General features: G+C 44.3%; 1 protein-coding gene across 1 annotated transcript in view; it reads left to right on the plus strand.

Moving 5' to 3' along the window:
* Positions 1 to 8,564, plus strand: part of APCDD1 (APC down-regulated 1) — a 33,486-nt gene extending 24,922 nt beyond the window's left edge. The window contains exons 5-6 of the mRNA XM_035013812.1: positions 4,140 to 4,461; positions 6,073 to 8,564. Coding sequence (XP_034869703.1) covers positions 4,140 to 4,461; positions 6,073 to 6,524 — 774 coding nt within the window. The 3' untranslated portion in view covers positions 6,525 to 8,564. The remainder of the gene's footprint in view (positions 1 to 4,139; positions 4,462 to 6,072) is intronic.
* Positions 8,565 to 19,121: the final 10,557 nt, after the last annotated feature.

Here is a 19,121-nt window from a genome sequence, read left to right on the forward strand (position 1 = left end):
CCTACAAAAGGATAGCTTCTCAGAGGAGAATTAGGTATCAGAGCAGGGACCAAAAAGGAGAGGGATTTCATAAAGCAAATAATATTTCAGAGTACACATCACTCTTAATGACGAAAAGCTCTTCCCATTTATTCTTTTTGAAAAATTGCTGTTTATTTTTTTAAGTATTTATTTGAGACAGAGCAAGAGAGAGAGAGCACAAGCAGGGGGAACAGCAAGCAGAGGGAGAAGCAGGCTTCCTGACGAGCATGGAGCCTGATGCGGGGCTCGATCCCAGGACCCGGAGATCATGACCTGAGCTGCAGGCAGACGCTTAACTGACTGAGCCACCCAGGCGCCCCGAAAAGCTGCTGTTTAAGAAAAGCATCCCGAAAGAGAAACTGTACAGCCAGTATATGGGCCTTAATTTCTGCTTCCACATAATTGTTCCTATAGGTCTTTCAAGTTTTATTCCAGCCAAGGATGGTTAGAATCAAGAGCACAAATTAGATTTTTTAAAAATCTGTCCATACAACAGAGAGGTTCCCCCTTACCTAACCATGGCTAAACCTGTCCACTTGGTGACAGTATCTACGGAGAGGCCAAAAATCCCACCCATGTTTATGACATCTTGGTTTCTTAATGCCTGCTCAAGAGTTGTTATAACAGGTTACTAGTCAGTTCAACAATAACAAGAAAAACAACCCTATTAAAAAATGGGCAAAGGACTTGAATAGACATGTCTCCAGAGAAGATATACAAATAGCCCGGAAGCATATGAAAAGATGCTCCAGATCACTAATCATTAGGGAAATGCAAATCAAAACTATAGTGTGATATCACACTATACCCATTTGATTGGCTATTATCAAAAAGAGAAAAAAATAGTTGTTGGCAAGGATGTGGAGAAATTGGAACCTTTAAAGGTGCACCGTGGGTGGGAATGTAAAATGGTGCAGCTGCTGTGGAAAAACAGTATGGTGGTGGTTCCTCCAAAAGTTAAACACAGAATTATGGTATGAGCCAGAAATTTCACTTCTGAGTGTGTGCCCAAAAGAATTGAAAGTGGGGTCTTAAATAGACTACACCTATATGCTCATAGCATCATCATTCACAGTAGCCAAAAAATGGAGTGTTCATCAGCTGATGAATGGATAAACAAAAGTGATGCATACATACATTGAAATATTATTCAGCCTTAAAACGAAAGGAAATTCTGACACAGGCTACAACATGGACAAACCTTGAGGATATTATGCTAAGTGAAATAAGCCAGTCACAAAAAGGACAGATTCTGTGTGCTTTCACTTCTGTGAGGTACCTAGGGTAGACAAATCCATAGAGACGGAAAGTTGAATGGTGGTTGCCAAGGGCTTAGATTGAAACAACGGGGAGTTGGTGTCTATTGGGTACAGAGTTTCAATTTGGGAAGATGAAAAAGTTCTAGAAATGGACGGTGGTGATGGTTGCACAACAGTGTGAATGTGCTTAGCACCACTGAACTATTAAAAGGGTTAAGATGGTAAGTTTTATGTCATATTTTACCACAATAAAAAAAAAATAGGAATTTGGCAACACTAATAGCTAAGGGCCAGGTTCCTCCCACTCTGTCCCTAAATTCTCACAGATCCAGCTGATGGATGGCAAGCTTCCCTTGCTTGTAGCTTGCTTTTCTCTGCTGACGAACAGAAATGCTTCAGCCGGGTCCCCATCTCTAAGGTCAGGCCTCTGTGCCGTTGTTCTTAAAAGCACCACTTGGACTCCACACGCTACCACGGCACCTTTCCGAGACAGCCTGGGCCCAAGGGCTGTGCCCACCTCCTCTCACCGAGCCTGTTCCTGTTCTGACGGAAGAGCACTTGATCCCTGATGTTAATGCTGGGGGCAATAGCTCTTGTGAGAACGAAGACCCCTGTTCTCCCACCCGCTCTGCCCCGTCCAAGAAGCTTTCTGGGAGGTTCCCGAATTGATATTGGTGTTTGAGGAGACAAATCTTACCAGGGAATGAGACTATCTTAGAATGGCCAGAAATGAAGTGGCCACAAATGATGTTAAATCCCCGAATTACAGATCGCAAACCCATTTGTGGGGAATGAAACGAAAGAGAAACTTCATCTCACTCTGTGGCTGCCTACTTGATATTATCATCTACAAGCCACGAACGGTGTTAGCAAAGGAAGCCCTCTCTCCCCTAACTTACAGCTCTAGGCTCCTCTGATGAGCACAGCAACAAGTTGGCGAGCTTTGAGTTCTCCTTGGAGGAGGCTGTAGAGGCATGGCGGCCGAGAGCCCTTCCCCGCCCGCCCACTCTCTGAGATCTCTGAGCACCTAGCCAGACAACTGCAGCGTCACATTGAGTCACTGCTGAACAAGGAGAGGCCTTGGCAATCCGGATTTCCGGCTCTCGGAAGCACGGGCATGCCCTCCTGGGCGTTCCTGTCAGTGCCTGTGGTCAGGCCTGAGGTCACACCAGGGAGCTGCTGCACACCATGGATCCCATGGCTGGGGGGGGCCCAAGGCCAGTGTCCATGAGCTGTCCCCCCGACTGTGGGCTACGACTGTTACCCTCCCGCCACCACACACAGGTGTCCCATGGCTTCGATCAAACAGCCAGGCAATGGCAGGTATGGCCCAGAACCCAGCTGTCCTGCCTTCCAGACTGTGGCATTTTGAGGGGAGCTCCGAGCCCTCTGGGCAAATGACGTTTGTACGACTGGCAGCCTCTGGCCACCTCTGCTCCTTGGAGGATTTCTCAGCCACAGCTGTGGACAGACAGCGTTGTCCCCGAGGCTGTGGGAGTGTTCTAAAGCAGACGCCCAGGGAGGCAGCCCCTGAAAGGCCGAGCTGCAGCTATCTTGTGCTAAGTAAAGGGCTTAAAGCTATAAAGCAGGAAGCGAATTAAGAGCCCGTAAACCGTCAAACCCCGAGGCCCCAGACGCAAATGGATGACAGGTGTGCAGGCTGGCTTCGCCGAGGTCTCGGCCCCTGCCCTCTTGCTGGCCTCCTCCTTTATGCCTTCCTTTGAAAGGACCCCTGCTTTACTACACAGCTCCCTTTGTCATCCCAGCAACTGGAAGGCTGGCCTTTTTTTTTTAGTTTTGTGTGTTGTTTTTAGTTGTTTTTTAAAGGGAAAAATCTGATTGTAAAATACACATAGCATTTCCATCTTAGCCATTTGAGGTGTCCAGCTCAGTGGCATTAAGTACATTCACAGGGTTGTGCGACCATCTCCCCCATCCATCCAAAGAATTTTTTCATCTTCCCGACCCGAGGCTGTGTCCCCATTAAACACGAGATCCCCATCTCCCCTCCCCCAGCCCCTGGCCACCAGGATTCTACTTTCTGTCTCTGAATTTGATTACTCTGGGTCCCTCATAGAAGTGCAATTGAGGTGGTACGGTATTTGTCCTCTGGTGTCTGGCTTATTTCACTTAGCATCATGTCGTCAAGGCTCATCCGTGTTGCAGCCTGGGTCAGAATCCCTTTCCTTTTTCCAGATTGAATAATCTTTCATGGTATGTGTGGACCACATCTTGTTTCTCCATTCACCCGCGGATGTATACTGGGTTGTTTTCATCATTTGGCCGTGTGAATATGCTGCTAGGAACGTGGCTGAATGGCTGTCTCTTCAAGACCCTGGTGTCCTTTGGACATAAACCAGAGGAGGGATTGCTGCATCATATCGGAGTTCTTTTCCTCAGCCACTGCACCATTTTATCTTCCCACCAGCAGTGCACCCGGGTTTCAGTTTGCCCCGCCCTTGTCCACACTGTTCTGTTCAGATTTTTTTCATTGCAACCTTCCCAGTGGGTATGAGGTGACGCTAGCCTTGCCGAAGTCAAGTGTCTGGGACATGTGATAGGATTCTAAAGCGAGTACACATCCCAGCTGACATATTTAGACAAGTCCCTGATGTCAGCCAAACACACATGTGCGCTTGTGAGCCCACACTTGTGTGCGCGCACACACACACCCCACCACCCTCCCATCTGTGCCTGAGGGCCTAGCCCCAGGTGCCTCTCGGGTCCGCAGGTGACAAGTGATGGAGCCCCGGGGGGCCCTGCCCGGTCCCACTGGTGAGCCTCCTTTGAAGGGAGCATGTGTGCACTGCTCTGTCATGAAGACAAAGGTCTATCCGTGTGTGTGTCTCTTGTCTCCAGAACCACGACCATGCCTGCATCGCCTGCCGCATCATCCACAGGTCAGATGAGCACCGCCCGCCCCTCCTGCCCCCCAAGGCTGACCTGACCGTCGGCCTGCACGGCGAGTGGGTGAGCCAGCGCTGCGAGGTGCGGCCCGAGGTCCTCTTCCTCACGCGCCACTTCATCTTCCATGACAACAATAACACCTGGGAAGGGCATTACTACCACTACTCCGACCCCGTCTGCAAGCACCCCACCTTCACCATCTATGCCAAGGGCCGCTACAGCCGGGGGGTGCACTCCTCCAGGGTCATGGGAGGAACGGAGTTTGTGTTCAAAGGTAGGGCTCCTGCCTCAACTCCCAAAGTAACAGCCCAGTGGCTGAGAAACTGAGCAGTTTGGGGACCTTTTTGTCCATGCAGAGCCTGAGGGAAAGGGGAGATGTTGAGGGAGAAATTAGGGAGTCCTTTCTGCTTTAAGGTCATCGTTCACATCAGCCTTCGAGGTTCCCCTCTGCTCAGAATGGGGCCAACAGGGGTGGCTCAGCCCTTGGGCCACAGTGCAGGAGGGCCCACACTGTTATGCGTGCTGTCAGATGTGGCCAGGGAGTATGTGACTAGGAATGAAACCTCATGCCTGCACCTTTCCTATTTGTTTGTTTGTTTGTTTATTAGAGAGAGAGCACAAGTTGGGGGAGGGAGAGGGAGAAGCAGGCTCCCCACTGAGCAGGGAGCCCGACATGGGCCTCGATCCCGGAACTCTGGGATCAGGACCCGAGCCGAAGGCAGACGCTTAACCGACTGAGCCACCCAGGCGCCCCTACACATTTCCTTTTTTGTGCACCGCTCAGGGTGATTCTGAGCTGCCCCTGTGATAACATCACACTTACTTGCCACATTCAGTGTGCTTTCTGGAGTGAGCAATAAAGAGCAGGTGTTAGTTACACCTCAGGTGCTCAGCATTGTCCTTTCCAACGCCGAGTTTGTCATGCACTTGAAAGTTGTCCTGTGCTTGGAGGTGGGAGTTTGGGATTTGTTAATGATGACCTAAGTGAGGAAGGTAAGGGGTGAAATTCACCAGGGTGTTGCCAGCAAGGGAGGTCTCATGGCTTCTTTTTCTAGAATTTCTTTTTACACTTACACATCTTTTTAAGATGGTGTCAGTCATGTCACAGACAAAAGAGAGGTGGCTCAGATACTGGGTATGACCCCTTCTAGGGTGGCATTCCATGGTTCAGTCTATTTAATATGAAGTATTTTTGATAACCCAGAGAAGACCAAGGGCATCTTAATCCTCCACTTAGGAAGGAAGATTTTCTCCAGGAAGGACGGATCTTTGCTAGATGTGGCCAAGAGAACAACCATCTTGGTCTGGCTCCACACCGAAGCTGTCGTGGTGTACATAAAATAGTCCCCTGGGGTCCTTCAGAAACAGCTCTCTCTTAAGTGCTGGGATTTCTATTTAATACATTCACTGATGTTTTTCTTACTTGCAGCCTAGTTCATTTTAGATGCCTGATATATGGGCCAGTATGAATTTGCAAGACTGCTAATTAGTATAGGCATTCAACACCAAAACTATTTAAAAACCTCAAAACCTTTTCATAAAAACAAAATTCCAGTTTGTGTTGAAATATTGTGGCAATCCCAAAGAGTCAGCGTCACCAAGGGCAACTCCTTGGAGACACTGTGTGTGACAGTTTGAGTTCACGTTAGCAGGCAGTCAGGGGCAGTGTGGGCCCCGCACTTACACGCCGAATGTGGTCTACCGGCAGTATATTTGGTGTGATGACCGTTCACGTCCACATGCTGAACCTTCACCACTGGGAGGCGCTTTTAGGGGGGCTCTGACCGGTGGGTGGCTGTGTGGGGTTGGGTTTAGAGCAGATGGCCTTTCCGCACCACTCACCCCCCACCCTTCGAGTCACCGACCTGTCCTCTCTCCTTCGCAGTGAACCACATGAAGGTCACCCCCATGGACGCGGCCACCGCCTCGCTCCTCAATGTCTTCAACGGGAACGAATGTGGGGCCGAGGGCTCCTGGCAGGTGGGCGTCCAGCAGGATGTGACACACACCAATGGTTGCGTAGCGCTGGGGATCAAACTACCTCACACCGAATACGAGATCTTCAAAATGGAGCAGGACGCCCGCGGCCGCTATCTGCTGTTCAACGGCCAGAGGCCCAGCGATGGGTCCAGTCCGGACAGGCCCGAGAAGAGAGCCACCTCCTACCAGATGCCCTTAGTCCAGTGTGCGTCCTCTGCGCCCAGAGCCGAGGACTTCTCCGAGGACCACCGGGGTCACCAGTATGGGAGCTGGGCGCCCGGGAGGAGCGCTTGTCCCCTGCTCCTTGCTGTGCTCGCCAGCCTTTTGACTCTACCACACTGGGATGTCCTCAGATAGAAGTTTTTAAAAAGCTATATTTTTCCAAACCAGGATTCCTTACAATTGACAGATTTTCTTTACAAAAAAAGAAAGGGCGCTGCTTCTTGTGATGCACTTGAATGCCCCAGAACTGTGGCTCCTTTTCTGCTGCCCAGCCCCCTCCCGCCGGCCTGAGTCCTGAGCAGCGCGCTGTTTGAAGTTTCTGCTTTGAACTCTGGCCAGTGGGATCCCAGGCCGGGGCATCTTCTCAAGAGTAATTGCACTTTAAGACCACAGAGAGTGGCGAGCTAGTATGTTTGGTAGGGGGGGGCAGGGTGACAGCTAAATCCTCTTCTTTTCTTCCTCATAATTATTATTCTATTTCTGAGTTACACTTAGACGGATATCAAGCTCCAGCTTTTCCTGCCACTGTACCACTTCCTGTCCTCCCCTGAAACCGTGTTACGACCTGGAATCCAGTGCAGAGTTGGTTTGGGACAGCAATCAAGACACCTATTATTAATAAAGAAGAGACTTGAGTGTAGATATGTACATGGGGAAAGACACTGGGTTTAGCTTAACCATCCTGACAGCCTTAATGCAAAAAAAAGGAGGGAATCCCAGCTTTCAAATGCTGAGTGGAAAAGTATCTGTAATTAAAGTTTCAATGTAATTTAAACTATTGTTGTTCTAACTTGTGGGGAAAGGAGACTGGTGAAATGTTGGTTTCTGGGTGGTTGTGGAATGCACGCTGCTTGATGACTGCTTGGCTGGCGAGGGTGGTCGAGCAAATATCAAAAGCAGGACACACGGGAGCAGCAGTGTATGGGACGGTGACAGTGTGTTAAATGCCACCTGAATGATAAAACAGTGCCTGTTCGTTCCACAGTTTCCTCTTCGTGGGACCCTTGTCCTGGCTCATGCTGTATCTGGTCAGGGGTGAGCAGACGGAGCCTTGCTTGGCCATCTGGGCTACCTTCAAAGATGACTATTCAGAGCCCACGCTTTGCTGTTCAAAGACAGCATAGCGGGGGCATCCTCACCGGGGCTGCACTTGACCCTCAATGTGTGTGAAGCCCAGGCTTTGGGTAAAGCCCCCTTATCACCGGACGCACCAGCTTGACTCCGTTTCTGACCTGCTGTTGCCTTTGTGGCTGCACAGGATCTCAGGGTCACCTTCTGAAGAGTCCGTGAGCTCCTTCCTCACAGACGCTGGGAGGGGGCATGAGTCATGTCTACCCATTACTTTGGATTATTACAGATGGTGCTATCTGAACACCAAGTGGCACCAACGGGAAATAGCAAGTCACCAAAAGCTTGGATGGAACTGGAAATGAGCGTGGAAACCACAATCAAGGTTGAGAGTCATGCTTGTATTTAAAAATTATGAAATGCTGCAGCATTCAGTGTGGTGAGAAGTTATAGGATAGCGTGGAGTAACAAAGTGCTTTATGTTTAGAATATATTTTAAGTTGTGGTGCATACTGAGGGGGTTTATTCAAATGAAAATACTAACTTAATGTCTGCCAAGTTTAATAAGCAAAGATGTCAAAAATACTCCCACAGAATACATTTTACCTGTGGATCTATTTAATTAACACTAATGCTATCTTTAAAGGATATAATAAAATTATGTGAAAAACTTATGTTCACTGCTAAGGAATACCTTAGTGATTTGCCATAGAAGTGATAGGTTTGTAGCCATTTAATTCACAGGCACTCACCTAGACTTAGCTACTCACACACATACACATGCACACATGTATATCCAAATATATAGATATTAACATGTATATAATGTATGTGTATGTATATATGTCTTGGGGACAACATGACATTCATTCATGGGCTTGTATCACATTCTGATACACTATAAATCATTACAGAGAATGGCCAATATAATTTACTCACAAATTATCAACACAATTAGATGTACACCTGTCGCTTGCTCTATCACCCATATATATCACATCTTGTCTTGGTTATGTCATATTAACACAAATAAGGGTCAGTAAGTTCGTGGCATGTAGCTCCACTTGTAAATACTGGGTTTGGTGCAAGAAGTAAGTAAATAAAGGATGGCTCTTCTCGACCTCCCTGGCGCCTGGAGCTAGACTTCCTCTCTTCCTGGGTAGTAGGCTGATGATGGTCAGGGTCAGAAAGTTGCTCCTTGGGCAAACCTTGTCAACTCCAGGTGGACCTGGACTCAGAAAGGAGCTTCCTACAGCCTCCAGTCACCCAGTATGGAACAAAGGTAACTCGTGCAAACATGACCAATCTGGTCATCTGCGTAGATGCCCAGTACCTGCGACTTCCAGGTGGTGTCCATCCTGCTATCCTGAACAGTCCATCGTGGCGTCCTGGTGCTGTGGCCACCCGCTAGGGTAACTCTCAGCAGCACCCAGCACCCAGGATCCCTGCGCGAGGGGCTGGGGGTCAGGGTGTCCTCGGCAGGGCTTCACACACACCTTGTAAAAGCGACTGGAGTGTAAGACCTGTGGTTCCTGGTTGAAGGGACAGTTTTTGCAAGAATAGAAGAGATTCTCCATCCCACCAACTCTTTAAATAGGTCTTAAAAACAAAGATGATGTTCAAAGCAGTCCACACACACATCGAAATGTTTCATTTTAAAATGGTACCCCTCCCCCGTCCCTATGACTTGTCAGGCGCGTGGCAGTGGATGCAGCAACCAACCGATAGCATCTCACTGGGCTTTTCTGGACACCATCCCCAAAGGAAATCACAGACCGTCCCCAGGTGGCGTTGGGGAAGCAGGGATGGTGGGTGGAAATACACGGAGAGTAGACCTACTCTGGCATGGAGAATTTCTCTACCTGACACAGATTTTTCTGGCCTTTTTGAGACATCTAAGCTTTCGTGAATCCAAACATCTTTCATAAGGATACACCTGCATCAGGAACAAATAAAGGTAGCTTGGATAAATGTTTCTCACTGATTTCTAGATTCTTGAGAAAATGTGTAAGCATTCTTTTCTTACAACTAAGAGAATCGTATGTCCTAAAGGACTAATTGAATCCTTTAAATCCCTATAATGATCCAAGAGTTTTTGGCTTGCACGGTAAATGATCTCTGCATGTCTGTGGGGCTCCTATTTTATCACAACCCCATTCCCCTGGGGTTTCAGTAGGTAGAAGTAACACTATCACAAGAAGAAAAAATACTGGGGAGGTTATGCCCTCCAACTTCTCCATTGACTGAGACCTGATGACTGGGACACTTGACACAATCACATTGCTCCAGGGGCGACCTAACTGACACCAAGTGGTATGCCACAGTATGCCACACGGGGCAAACCCACATCTCTACTCAAGTGCACGGCACACTGGACAGCAAGTTGCAGGATCTGACCGGTGGCCTCCCGTGGTTTCCATGGATTTGTTTGGATCTCTTGGTTTCGCACATCCATTGTACAACCACCTCTGCGACCCCTATGCCCTCTGGAACACCACCCAAGCAATTCCACGCCCCCTTCACAAAATCAGTCTTGTAGAGCTATTATGTGAGAATCTGGAGGCCAGTGGGTTTGTGAGCATAGAGAGCAACAATTTGCAACCCCGGGCCTCCAGGCTTTGACAACCACCAGCTTCATCTTTATCCTGAGCTGGAAGGGCACCTGGTAGCTTTGTCCACTGCTCAGAAACAGCTCTAGCCTCTTTATTTCTCATGAAGTCTCTCCCTCTCGAGTGATATGAAAGGCTGAGAAAGATCCTCAGCAGGTTGGGAATTGAAAACGTGCAGCATTTGAGGCTCAGGCTTTTTCTGCAGCAGATGAGGCAACATATGTAGGACAATTGAGAGGACTTGACCTTCAGAAAATCAATGTATAATAAACAAGCGAGGGACTCTGTGTGGTAAGAAAGCTCATCTGCAGAGTGTCTTCTGGTTCCCTAAATAACACAGTCCATGTTCTCACACGTTGGGCCCAGGGTAATACGTCTGCCCTGGAATCAGTTGGAAACACTGAGCTATCTCACTGAAATTGAGATCTCTCATAGATTGAAAAATCGAAATATCTGTTGCATGTTGCAGTTTTATTCTCCAACTTATTTGGGAAGTGGAGTTATATTATATTTGAGTCCCAGCATCACTTACGTGAAAGAGTCAAGTTAATCGGCCTCATAGTATTCTCAACTCATAGCACCTAAGTAGAACATTAAAAGAAAAAAGTCCCTGAGAAGAATGTATCGTCTCGAAGCAGAAGAGAGTATATTGCATTGTATTAGAAGCAAGCAGCTTGGCAGGGGAAGCTCGTGTAGGCAAGAAGAGAGCTCTCTTCCACTATTGCTGCCTTGCTATCCCTGGAAATAAAAGGCACCTTAGTAACACATAAGGCCTCTTTGCCTTAAAAGCCCTTTGCATAAGTTAAGCTTTTGAAATGAATTCTCTCCCCAATATCAGATGGAGAGCACAGCAATATGAGTACTATGTTCCATTAAAAAGAAATAGCATTCGTTATAGAGTTTGCTGCCACTTACGTAGAAAGCGGAGCAGTCAGGATCCAATTCCAGTGGGCATTTGTGTCCATTTTCAATGCTTTTTCCACCCTTTGTCAATGTGAAGATCTTTCTGGTTTTTAATTATATGTATATTTCACCAATGTACAAATCAATTCTTCTTTCCCACTACATGTTCCAGATTAAATCTGACCCGTTGTTAAAGTGTTTGTTAAAGTAAGGCTAGCAAATAGAGCATGGATTCCTTGGAAATTTTGGCTCTAGAGAAGACCAAAAAGGCATCACTAATTTTAGATTCTAGATGATAAAGGTGTAGCTCCCTGGGGTCGGGGATTAGGGAATCAAAGAGTTATTACAGAGCTGTTCTTTTCCTGCCACGGAATTTCAGCCTGACTTTCTCAAGCACAGCAGCCGTTTCTTGAATGCACAATCTATGGCATCATAACTGGTTCTTCGCGTACATTATCTTGTTTCTTCACTACAACCTAGTACTTTACCATTTTGAATTCTCGCAGGGAAATCCGGTTATGGTTTGCAGTGTGCTTGTCCTAACGCCCCACAAAGCCAGTTTTTCTTTAGAGACTTTAACACCCACCCTTCCAGAACATGCAGAGACACAGTGAAGCTAGTGAAGCCTATGTTAGTCCCTGATTTCAGGGGAGAGAGAGTAGAAACTAGGGTGGCGTCAGTCTCTGCTTTTAACTTTGAGAGCTCATTACATGATCATTACTCTCTGATCAGGCTTGGGGAAGCCGAGGGAGCCTCCTTCCTCCCAGAAGTCTTCGGGAACCATCTGGACAGAACAACACATGCCCTCTTTGCAACAAGTGGACATTTTCGACTTCCAAACATCAAGTCAGGCTTCAGTAACCCTCAGTTCCTCAGCCAGCCCAAGATGATTCCGTCCAGATCTTCCCTGGTCCAAGGTTTCCAGACCAGTGAGTGAAGGTGCCTTCGGGATGGGCTTCTGCACACACGAGCACACACTTGATATTTCAAGCTCAAAGGACAGATATTTGAGCAACTCGGGTCAAGCCAGAGAGAGATTTAATGCACTCGGTGAAACTCCTGAGAAGAAGCATGTTGTGCAGTGTGAGGGATCCTCTGGGTGGACGTACACATACCAGTGTCTGCACTCTCGGGGACCGAAGTATGTTTTAGCGAATTGTTGGAGCAGGCTAGCTTTCATCTTGGCCCTGGCAAGACATCCACGTCTGCCCGTGCTTATTAAATGAGCACTGCCCAGACAATTACTCACTTGAGCTCTCCATACTTTCTTTCAGTCTTTGTACCCAAGTCAAACATTCAGCCCCTGCTCCCATCCGTGGGGTGGTGGTATCCGCCAGGCCGTAAGCTGGTCATTTCAGATAGACAGGCTTGTCCACATCTTGAGGATGAAGTACTCAAAAACCATGCTCAGCAAAAGAGGCCCAGAAGAAAATCCAAGAGAAGCACGCCATGGTAAGCTGGGCAGGAGATTGTCCACTGGGCTCTCCAAGTCCAGATCCGGGCTTCCCCCTTCCCTGCCTGGGTCCCCACACAGACTGCAGCCATGGGCTCCCTTGCCTCCACCATCTGACTGGATTCAGCCAACAGGGGCGTAGGCAGGCAGTTCCAGCCAAGGCAGGAGGAGAGGGGTAGGTGGGGGAGTTTTCCCCCCTGGCTCTTCCTGCTGGGTCGCTGTGGGTCCGCTGCCAGACCCACAGCTCCTATCAGATGGTCCACTCCAAACAGCTGCCCTCTCTGCTCTCTCTGGAAGCCCTTCCTCCCATACCCTTCATGGCTCCCCACCAGGCCTATCCCCTGGAGTACCGCACTAGCCCTTGATGCTTGTCCTTAACTTTTGGTACATTCCTTCATAAATAAGAGTCATTTCCCCTTTTGGTGACCAGCTCTATTTATCTAACTTTGTGGCTCATCTGACCTTATGAGAGGAAACACAGAAATATGAGTTTGAATTATTTTGTCAGAGGATGCCTTAGCACTTCTAGGACATCTGGGCAAATTTGGTGGCAGCCTTTCCGAGAAGCTGCTTCCTTTCGTAAGCAATAAAGTCCTTCCTCACCTGACCCAATCTTCCAGTGGCCCCTCACACACTGCCAACTGCATTTCCATGGAGGCAGGTTAGCTGCTGGGCAGGACAGATGGACAAACGAGAAGAGGAGAGACGTGGACGAAAAGCTGAACAGCTCAGATTCCACGAGGGCATGCTGAGTGAGAAATATTTTCCATATTACACAAACTTCACTCTCCATTTAGGGGAGGGGAATAACTGATCATTTAATTCAGATCAGATTTCATGGTTTTACCCCAAGCTCTTTTCTATTTGTCTGCATTCTCTGTTAATCTTCCCATGGATGACTTACGTAGTCACTATAACTTTGAGTTAATTGATATTTCTATTTTCAATATGAAAAGTTCAACGCTGAGACATGCTGTGTATTAAAATATATATCTATTAATTTTTCTATTGTAGTAATAACATTTAAAATGTCTAGCCCTTTAACAAAATTGGAAATGTACAGGACAGTATTGTGAACTGGAGGCACAATGTCGTACAGCAGATCTCTAGAACTTACGTATCTTGCATAACTGAAACTTTATGCCTATTGAAGAGAAATACGGACAACCACTATTCTACCCTCTGATTCTATGAATTTGGCCATATTGTATACCTCATATAAATGGAATCCTACAACATTTGTCCTTCTGAGTGGCTGATTGCACTTAGCATAATGCACTTCTAGCTCATTCATGTTGTAACATTTTGTAGGATTTCCTTCTTTTTTAATGCTGAGTAATATTTCATGGTATGCATATACTTACTACCTTTTGTTTATCCATTTGTCTGTTGATGGACATTTAGGTTGTTTCTACTTCTTGGTTATTAGAAATAAGGCTGCAGTGAACATGGTACAGGTAGCTTTTTAAGATAATGATCTTGTTTCCTTTGAATAAATACCCAGAAGTGGAATTGCTGGAACAGATGGTAATTCTATTTTTAATTACCTGAGGAATCACCATATTATTCTCCACAGTGGCCACACCATTTTGCATTCTCATCAACAGTATACAAGGATTCCAATTTCTCCACATCTTCTCTAATACTTGTTAGTGGTTTCTGGTGGGGGAGGGGGTATAATGGCCATCTAAGCAGGTATAATGTGATATTTCATTGTGGTTTTTATTCGCATTTCCCTGACAATATTAGTATACCTATTAGCCATTTGTATAACTCTTTGGAGAAATACCTATTTAAGTCCTTTAGAGCAGTTTAAAGTTCACAGCAGAATTTAGGAGTAGGTACAGAGATTTCCCATATACCCCCTGCCCCCACATATGCACAGTGCCCCCCCCCCTCCGTTATCTACATCCAGGCACCATATTGGTACATTTGTTAGGACTGATGAACGTACATTGACATGTCATTATCACCTAAAGTCCAGAGTTTACCTTACAGTTCACTCTTGGTGTTGTACATTCTATGGGTGTGGCTAAATGTATAGTAACATGTATCCATCATTATGGTGTCATACAGAGTATTTTCATTGCCCTAAAAATCCTCTGTGTTCTGCCTATTCCTCCCTCCCCCATTCCACCCCACGAAACCCTGGCAACTACTGATCATCTTACTGTCTCCATAGTTTTACATTTTCCAAAATGCCATGTAGTTGGAATCGTGCAGTATGTAGTGTTTTCAGATTGGCTTCTTTCACTAGTGATAGGCATTTAAGGTTCCTCCATGTTTTTCTCATGGCTTGACCGATCATTTCTTTTTAGCACTGAATAATATTTCACTTTCTGGATGTACTGTAGTTTGTTTATCAGTTCACACACTGAAAGACATCTTGGTTGCTTCCAAGTTTTGGCAATTATGAATAAAATTGTTATGAACATCCACGTGCTGGTTTTTGTGTAGACGTGAGTTTTCAACCCCTTTGGCTATGTACCAAGGAGCATTCTTGCTGGAGTATATGATAAGAGAATATTTAGTTGTAACAAACTATCAAACTGTCTTGCAAGTGGCTGTACCATTTTGAATTCCTACCAGCAATGAATGAGAGTTCCTGCTGCTCTACATCCTCACCGGCATTTGGTGTTGTCCGTTCTAATAGGTGTGTAGTGGTATCTCATTTTAATCTGTATTTCCCTGATGATATATGATATGGAGCATCTTTTCATGTGCTTATTTTCCTTCCCAATCCATATATCTTCTTTGGTGAGGTGTCTGTTAAGGTCTTGAGCCCATTTTTTAAATTGGGTTGTTTGTTTTCTTATTGTTGGATTTTAAAAGTTCTTTGTATATTTTGGCTAACAGTTCTTTATCAGATGTTTATTTTGTAAATATTTTCTCCCAGTCTGCAGCTTGTCTTCTCATTCTCTTGACATATTTCACAAAGCAGAAGTTTTTAATTTTGATGAAGTCCAGTTTATCAATTATTTTTTTCATGGATCATGCCTTTGATGTTATCTCTAAAAAGTCATTGCCATATCCAAGGTCATCTAGGTCTTTTCCTATGTTATCTTCTAGGAGTTTTATGTTTTACATTTAGGTCTACAATTCATTTTGAGTTAATTTTTGTAATGGGTGAAAGGTCTGTGTCTAAATTCATTTTTTTGTACGTGGATGTCCACTTGTTCCAGCACCATTTGTTGATCCATTGCATTACCTTTTTTCTTTTGTCAAAGATCAGTTAAGTACAATAATGTGAGTCTATTTCTGGGTGCTCTCTGTTCTGTTCCATTGATCTATTTGTCTATTCTTTTGCCAATACTATACTGTTTTGATTATTGTAGCTTTAAAGTAAACCTTGAAATCTCAGCCCTCCAACTTTTTTCCTCTTCAGTATTGTGTTGGTTATTCTAGGTCTTTTGCCTCTCTGTATAAATTGTAGAACCCATTTGTCAATATCCACAAAAGAACTTGCTGAGATTTTGATTGGGAATGCATTGAATCCAATATCAGGTTGGGAAGAACAGACATCTTGACAATATTGAGTCTTCCTATCCATGAATATGGAATGTTCCCTCATTTATTTAGTTACCTTGTTTCTTTCATCAGAGGTTTGTAGTTTTCCTCATATAGATCTTGTACATATTTTGTTTGACTTATAGCTGAGTCTTAGTTTTTTAGGGTGCTAATGTAAATGGTATTGTGTTTTTAATTTTAAATTCCACTTATTTGTTGCTAGTATATAGGAAAATGATTGACTTTTGTATATTAACCTCGTGTTCTGCAACCTTGCTATAATCACCTATTAGTCCTGGAAGGTTTTTTGTTGATTCTTAGATTTTCTACATAGATGATCATGTCACCTGCAAACAGTTTTATTTCTTCCTTCCAATCTGTATACCTTTTATTTCTTTTTCTTGACTTTTTGCATTAGCTAGAACATCTAGTATGATATTGAAAAGTGATGGTGAGAGGGCATATGCTGGCCTTGTACTTGATTTTAGTGGGAAACCTTTCAGTTTCTTACCATAGGTATGATGTTAGCTGCAGGTTTTTGTAGATAGTCTTTATCAAGTTGGGGACTTACCCAAGTCCTCTATTCTTACTTTAGTGAGAATTTTTATCATGAATGGATGCTGGATTTTGTCAAATACTTTTACTGCATCTATTGATATCATCATGTGGTTTTTCTTTTTCATCCTATTGATGTGATGGATTACATTTTTGATTTTCAAATATTGAACCAGACTTGCATACCTGAAATAAATTTTAGTCATTGTGCATAATTCTTTTCATTATTCATTGTATAATCAGGATATTTATTTTTTGTTCTTGGGTTTTAAGAGTTCCATATATATATATATACATATATATATTTTTTAATATTAACCCCTTATCAGATATATAATTTGCAAATATTTTCTGCAATTCCATATCTTGCTTTTCACATTAGAATGAACTTAACTAAGTGAAAGACTTGTACACTGAAAACTACAAAACATTGATGAAAGAAATTAAAGAAGACATAAAAAATGGAAAGGCATCCATGTTCATGGATTGGACAAATTAATGTTGTTAAAATGTCCATACTATCCAGAGAGATCTATAGATTCAATGTAATTCCTTCAAAATCTCAATGGCATTTCTTATGGAAATAGAAAAAATAATCCTAAAATTTATATGGAACCACAAAGGACTCTGAAGGGCCAAAGCTGTCTTGAGAAAGAAGAACAAAACTAGAGGCATCATACTCCCTGATTTCAAAATATATTACAAAGCTACAGTAATTAAAACAGTGTGGCATTGGCATAAAGACACAGACCAATAGAACAGAATAGAGAGTCGAGAAATAAACTCAGATTTATATAGTAAACTGATCTTTGACATGGGTACTAAGAATACATGGGAACAGTCTCTTCAACAATGGTGCTGGGAAAACTGGATATCCACACCCAAAGAGTGAAAGTGGATCCTTCATCATATATAAGAATCAAATCAAAATGGATTAAAAGCTTAAAGTCCTGAAACTGTAAAATTCCCAAGAAAAAAACATAGAAGAATAGTTTCATGACATTGGTCTTGGCAATGATTTCTTGACTCCAAAAGCAAGGGCAACAAAAGGAAAAATAAACAAGTGAGCCTATATCAAACCAAAACCTTCTGCACAGCAAAATCAATAGAATGAAAAGGCAAGCTATGGAATGGGAAAAAATATTACAAATCATATATCTGATAAGGGGTTAATATCTAAGAAATATAAGGTATAAGGAACTACTACAACTCAATAGCCAAACACAAGGAAAATAACTCAATTTTCAAATATGGGCCAAGGATTTTCTCCAAAAACAATATTATATTTTATATTGTTTCTTCCTTGACTTTTTCTAAACTTTTCTAAATTACTTTTTTTGCCTTGGAAACAACTGAATGATGTCACAGACAGATTCATAAACATGGAAGTTCAGACTTCACAAAAGAGTTGGTCAAAGATGAGAAATAGCTCTGATTTCCAAATACAAATCATTTCAATGGCCAAAAAAACAAAGTCCCTGGTACGATAAAATGCATTCTCTGAAGAAACTTCTTTGAGTGTGTTCCAGCACAAATGTCTATCTACAGTATTCATAGCAAACTCTAGCCAACCTCTGCATTTCCTTATTAGCTTGAAACTAAATGGCAGGAAACACCCAGGGGCACCAATAACACTTGAGAATCTTGTGCCAGTTCCAAACTGGGTAGACAGTACCATGGAGCTCGTTTCTTAATACTTTGAAAAATTCCATTGAAATGAGAGATAACAAACTTGAAAGGCAAGTCCCTTTTTTGCATCAATAAATAAAACATCAAAGTGATTATTGAGCCAAAGATCCAAAGAAGTGATGTGTAATTCTCAACATAACAAAGCAGTGAATATGAATTCAAATGAGCAGCCTGATTGGAAACAACAACAACAACAACAATACTTTCTATTTCTGGAGCAACCTTTCTTCTAAGGAATGATATAGGCACTAACATCACCGTATTATGCCCAATTGTTCATTTGTGCCTAGTTTCTGATCATTTTTCCAGACAACAGAGAGCCAATATGTTAACTTTCCAGTTGCAATTCACTTGAAGAGCACCAGGATGTTGGAGCAAACGGTGGTGATAAAAATAATCAAAAACTCATAGGAACCCTGCAAGCCCCAAATGTTCGTGACAATACATAAATTTAAGGAAGAGAATGTGAGGTCTCTTACCTTTAGCTGACCCTTCTAATGATCTGTATGTATGAGATCCAGAAAATCACCGATCTTGCCCTGGAAACTGTTCTCTCCTTTTTGCTGTTTCCTCTGAGCAGGCTGGGCAGAGTTGCCATCATTTCCTACAGCCCTTCCCTGGGCATCTTGTGCAGGACATCCAGTGGTAAGATCACGGGCTTTGGAGCCAAACAGACCCCTGTTGAGTCCCTGCTCACCCAATGCCCACTTGCCCTCTTTGGGTAAGTCCTTCAGCTTCTCTGTATTCAGCTTCTGCGTTTATATAATAAGAATCATAAGCTAGTGAAACAGAAGCTTTTATAGCAGACCTGCACTTCTCAGTGACCTGAATTCACGGACTGTCCCATTCCCTCCAGAAAATATCCTGGCTGATGCCACGGCCGGCTTTAGCACCTTGCTTCTCAGAGTGGGGACCGTGAACTAGTGGCATTACGTCACTTGGGAGTTT

Source organism: Mirounga leonina, unplaced genomic scaffold, assembly GCF_011800145.1.
Source record: "Mirounga leonina isolate KUSES-001 unplaced genomic scaffold, KU_Mleo_1.0 Mir_167, whole genome shotgun sequence".
NCBI classification, from domain to species: domain Eukaryota; kingdom Metazoa; phylum Chordata; class Mammalia; order Carnivora; family Phocidae; genus Mirounga; species Mirounga leonina.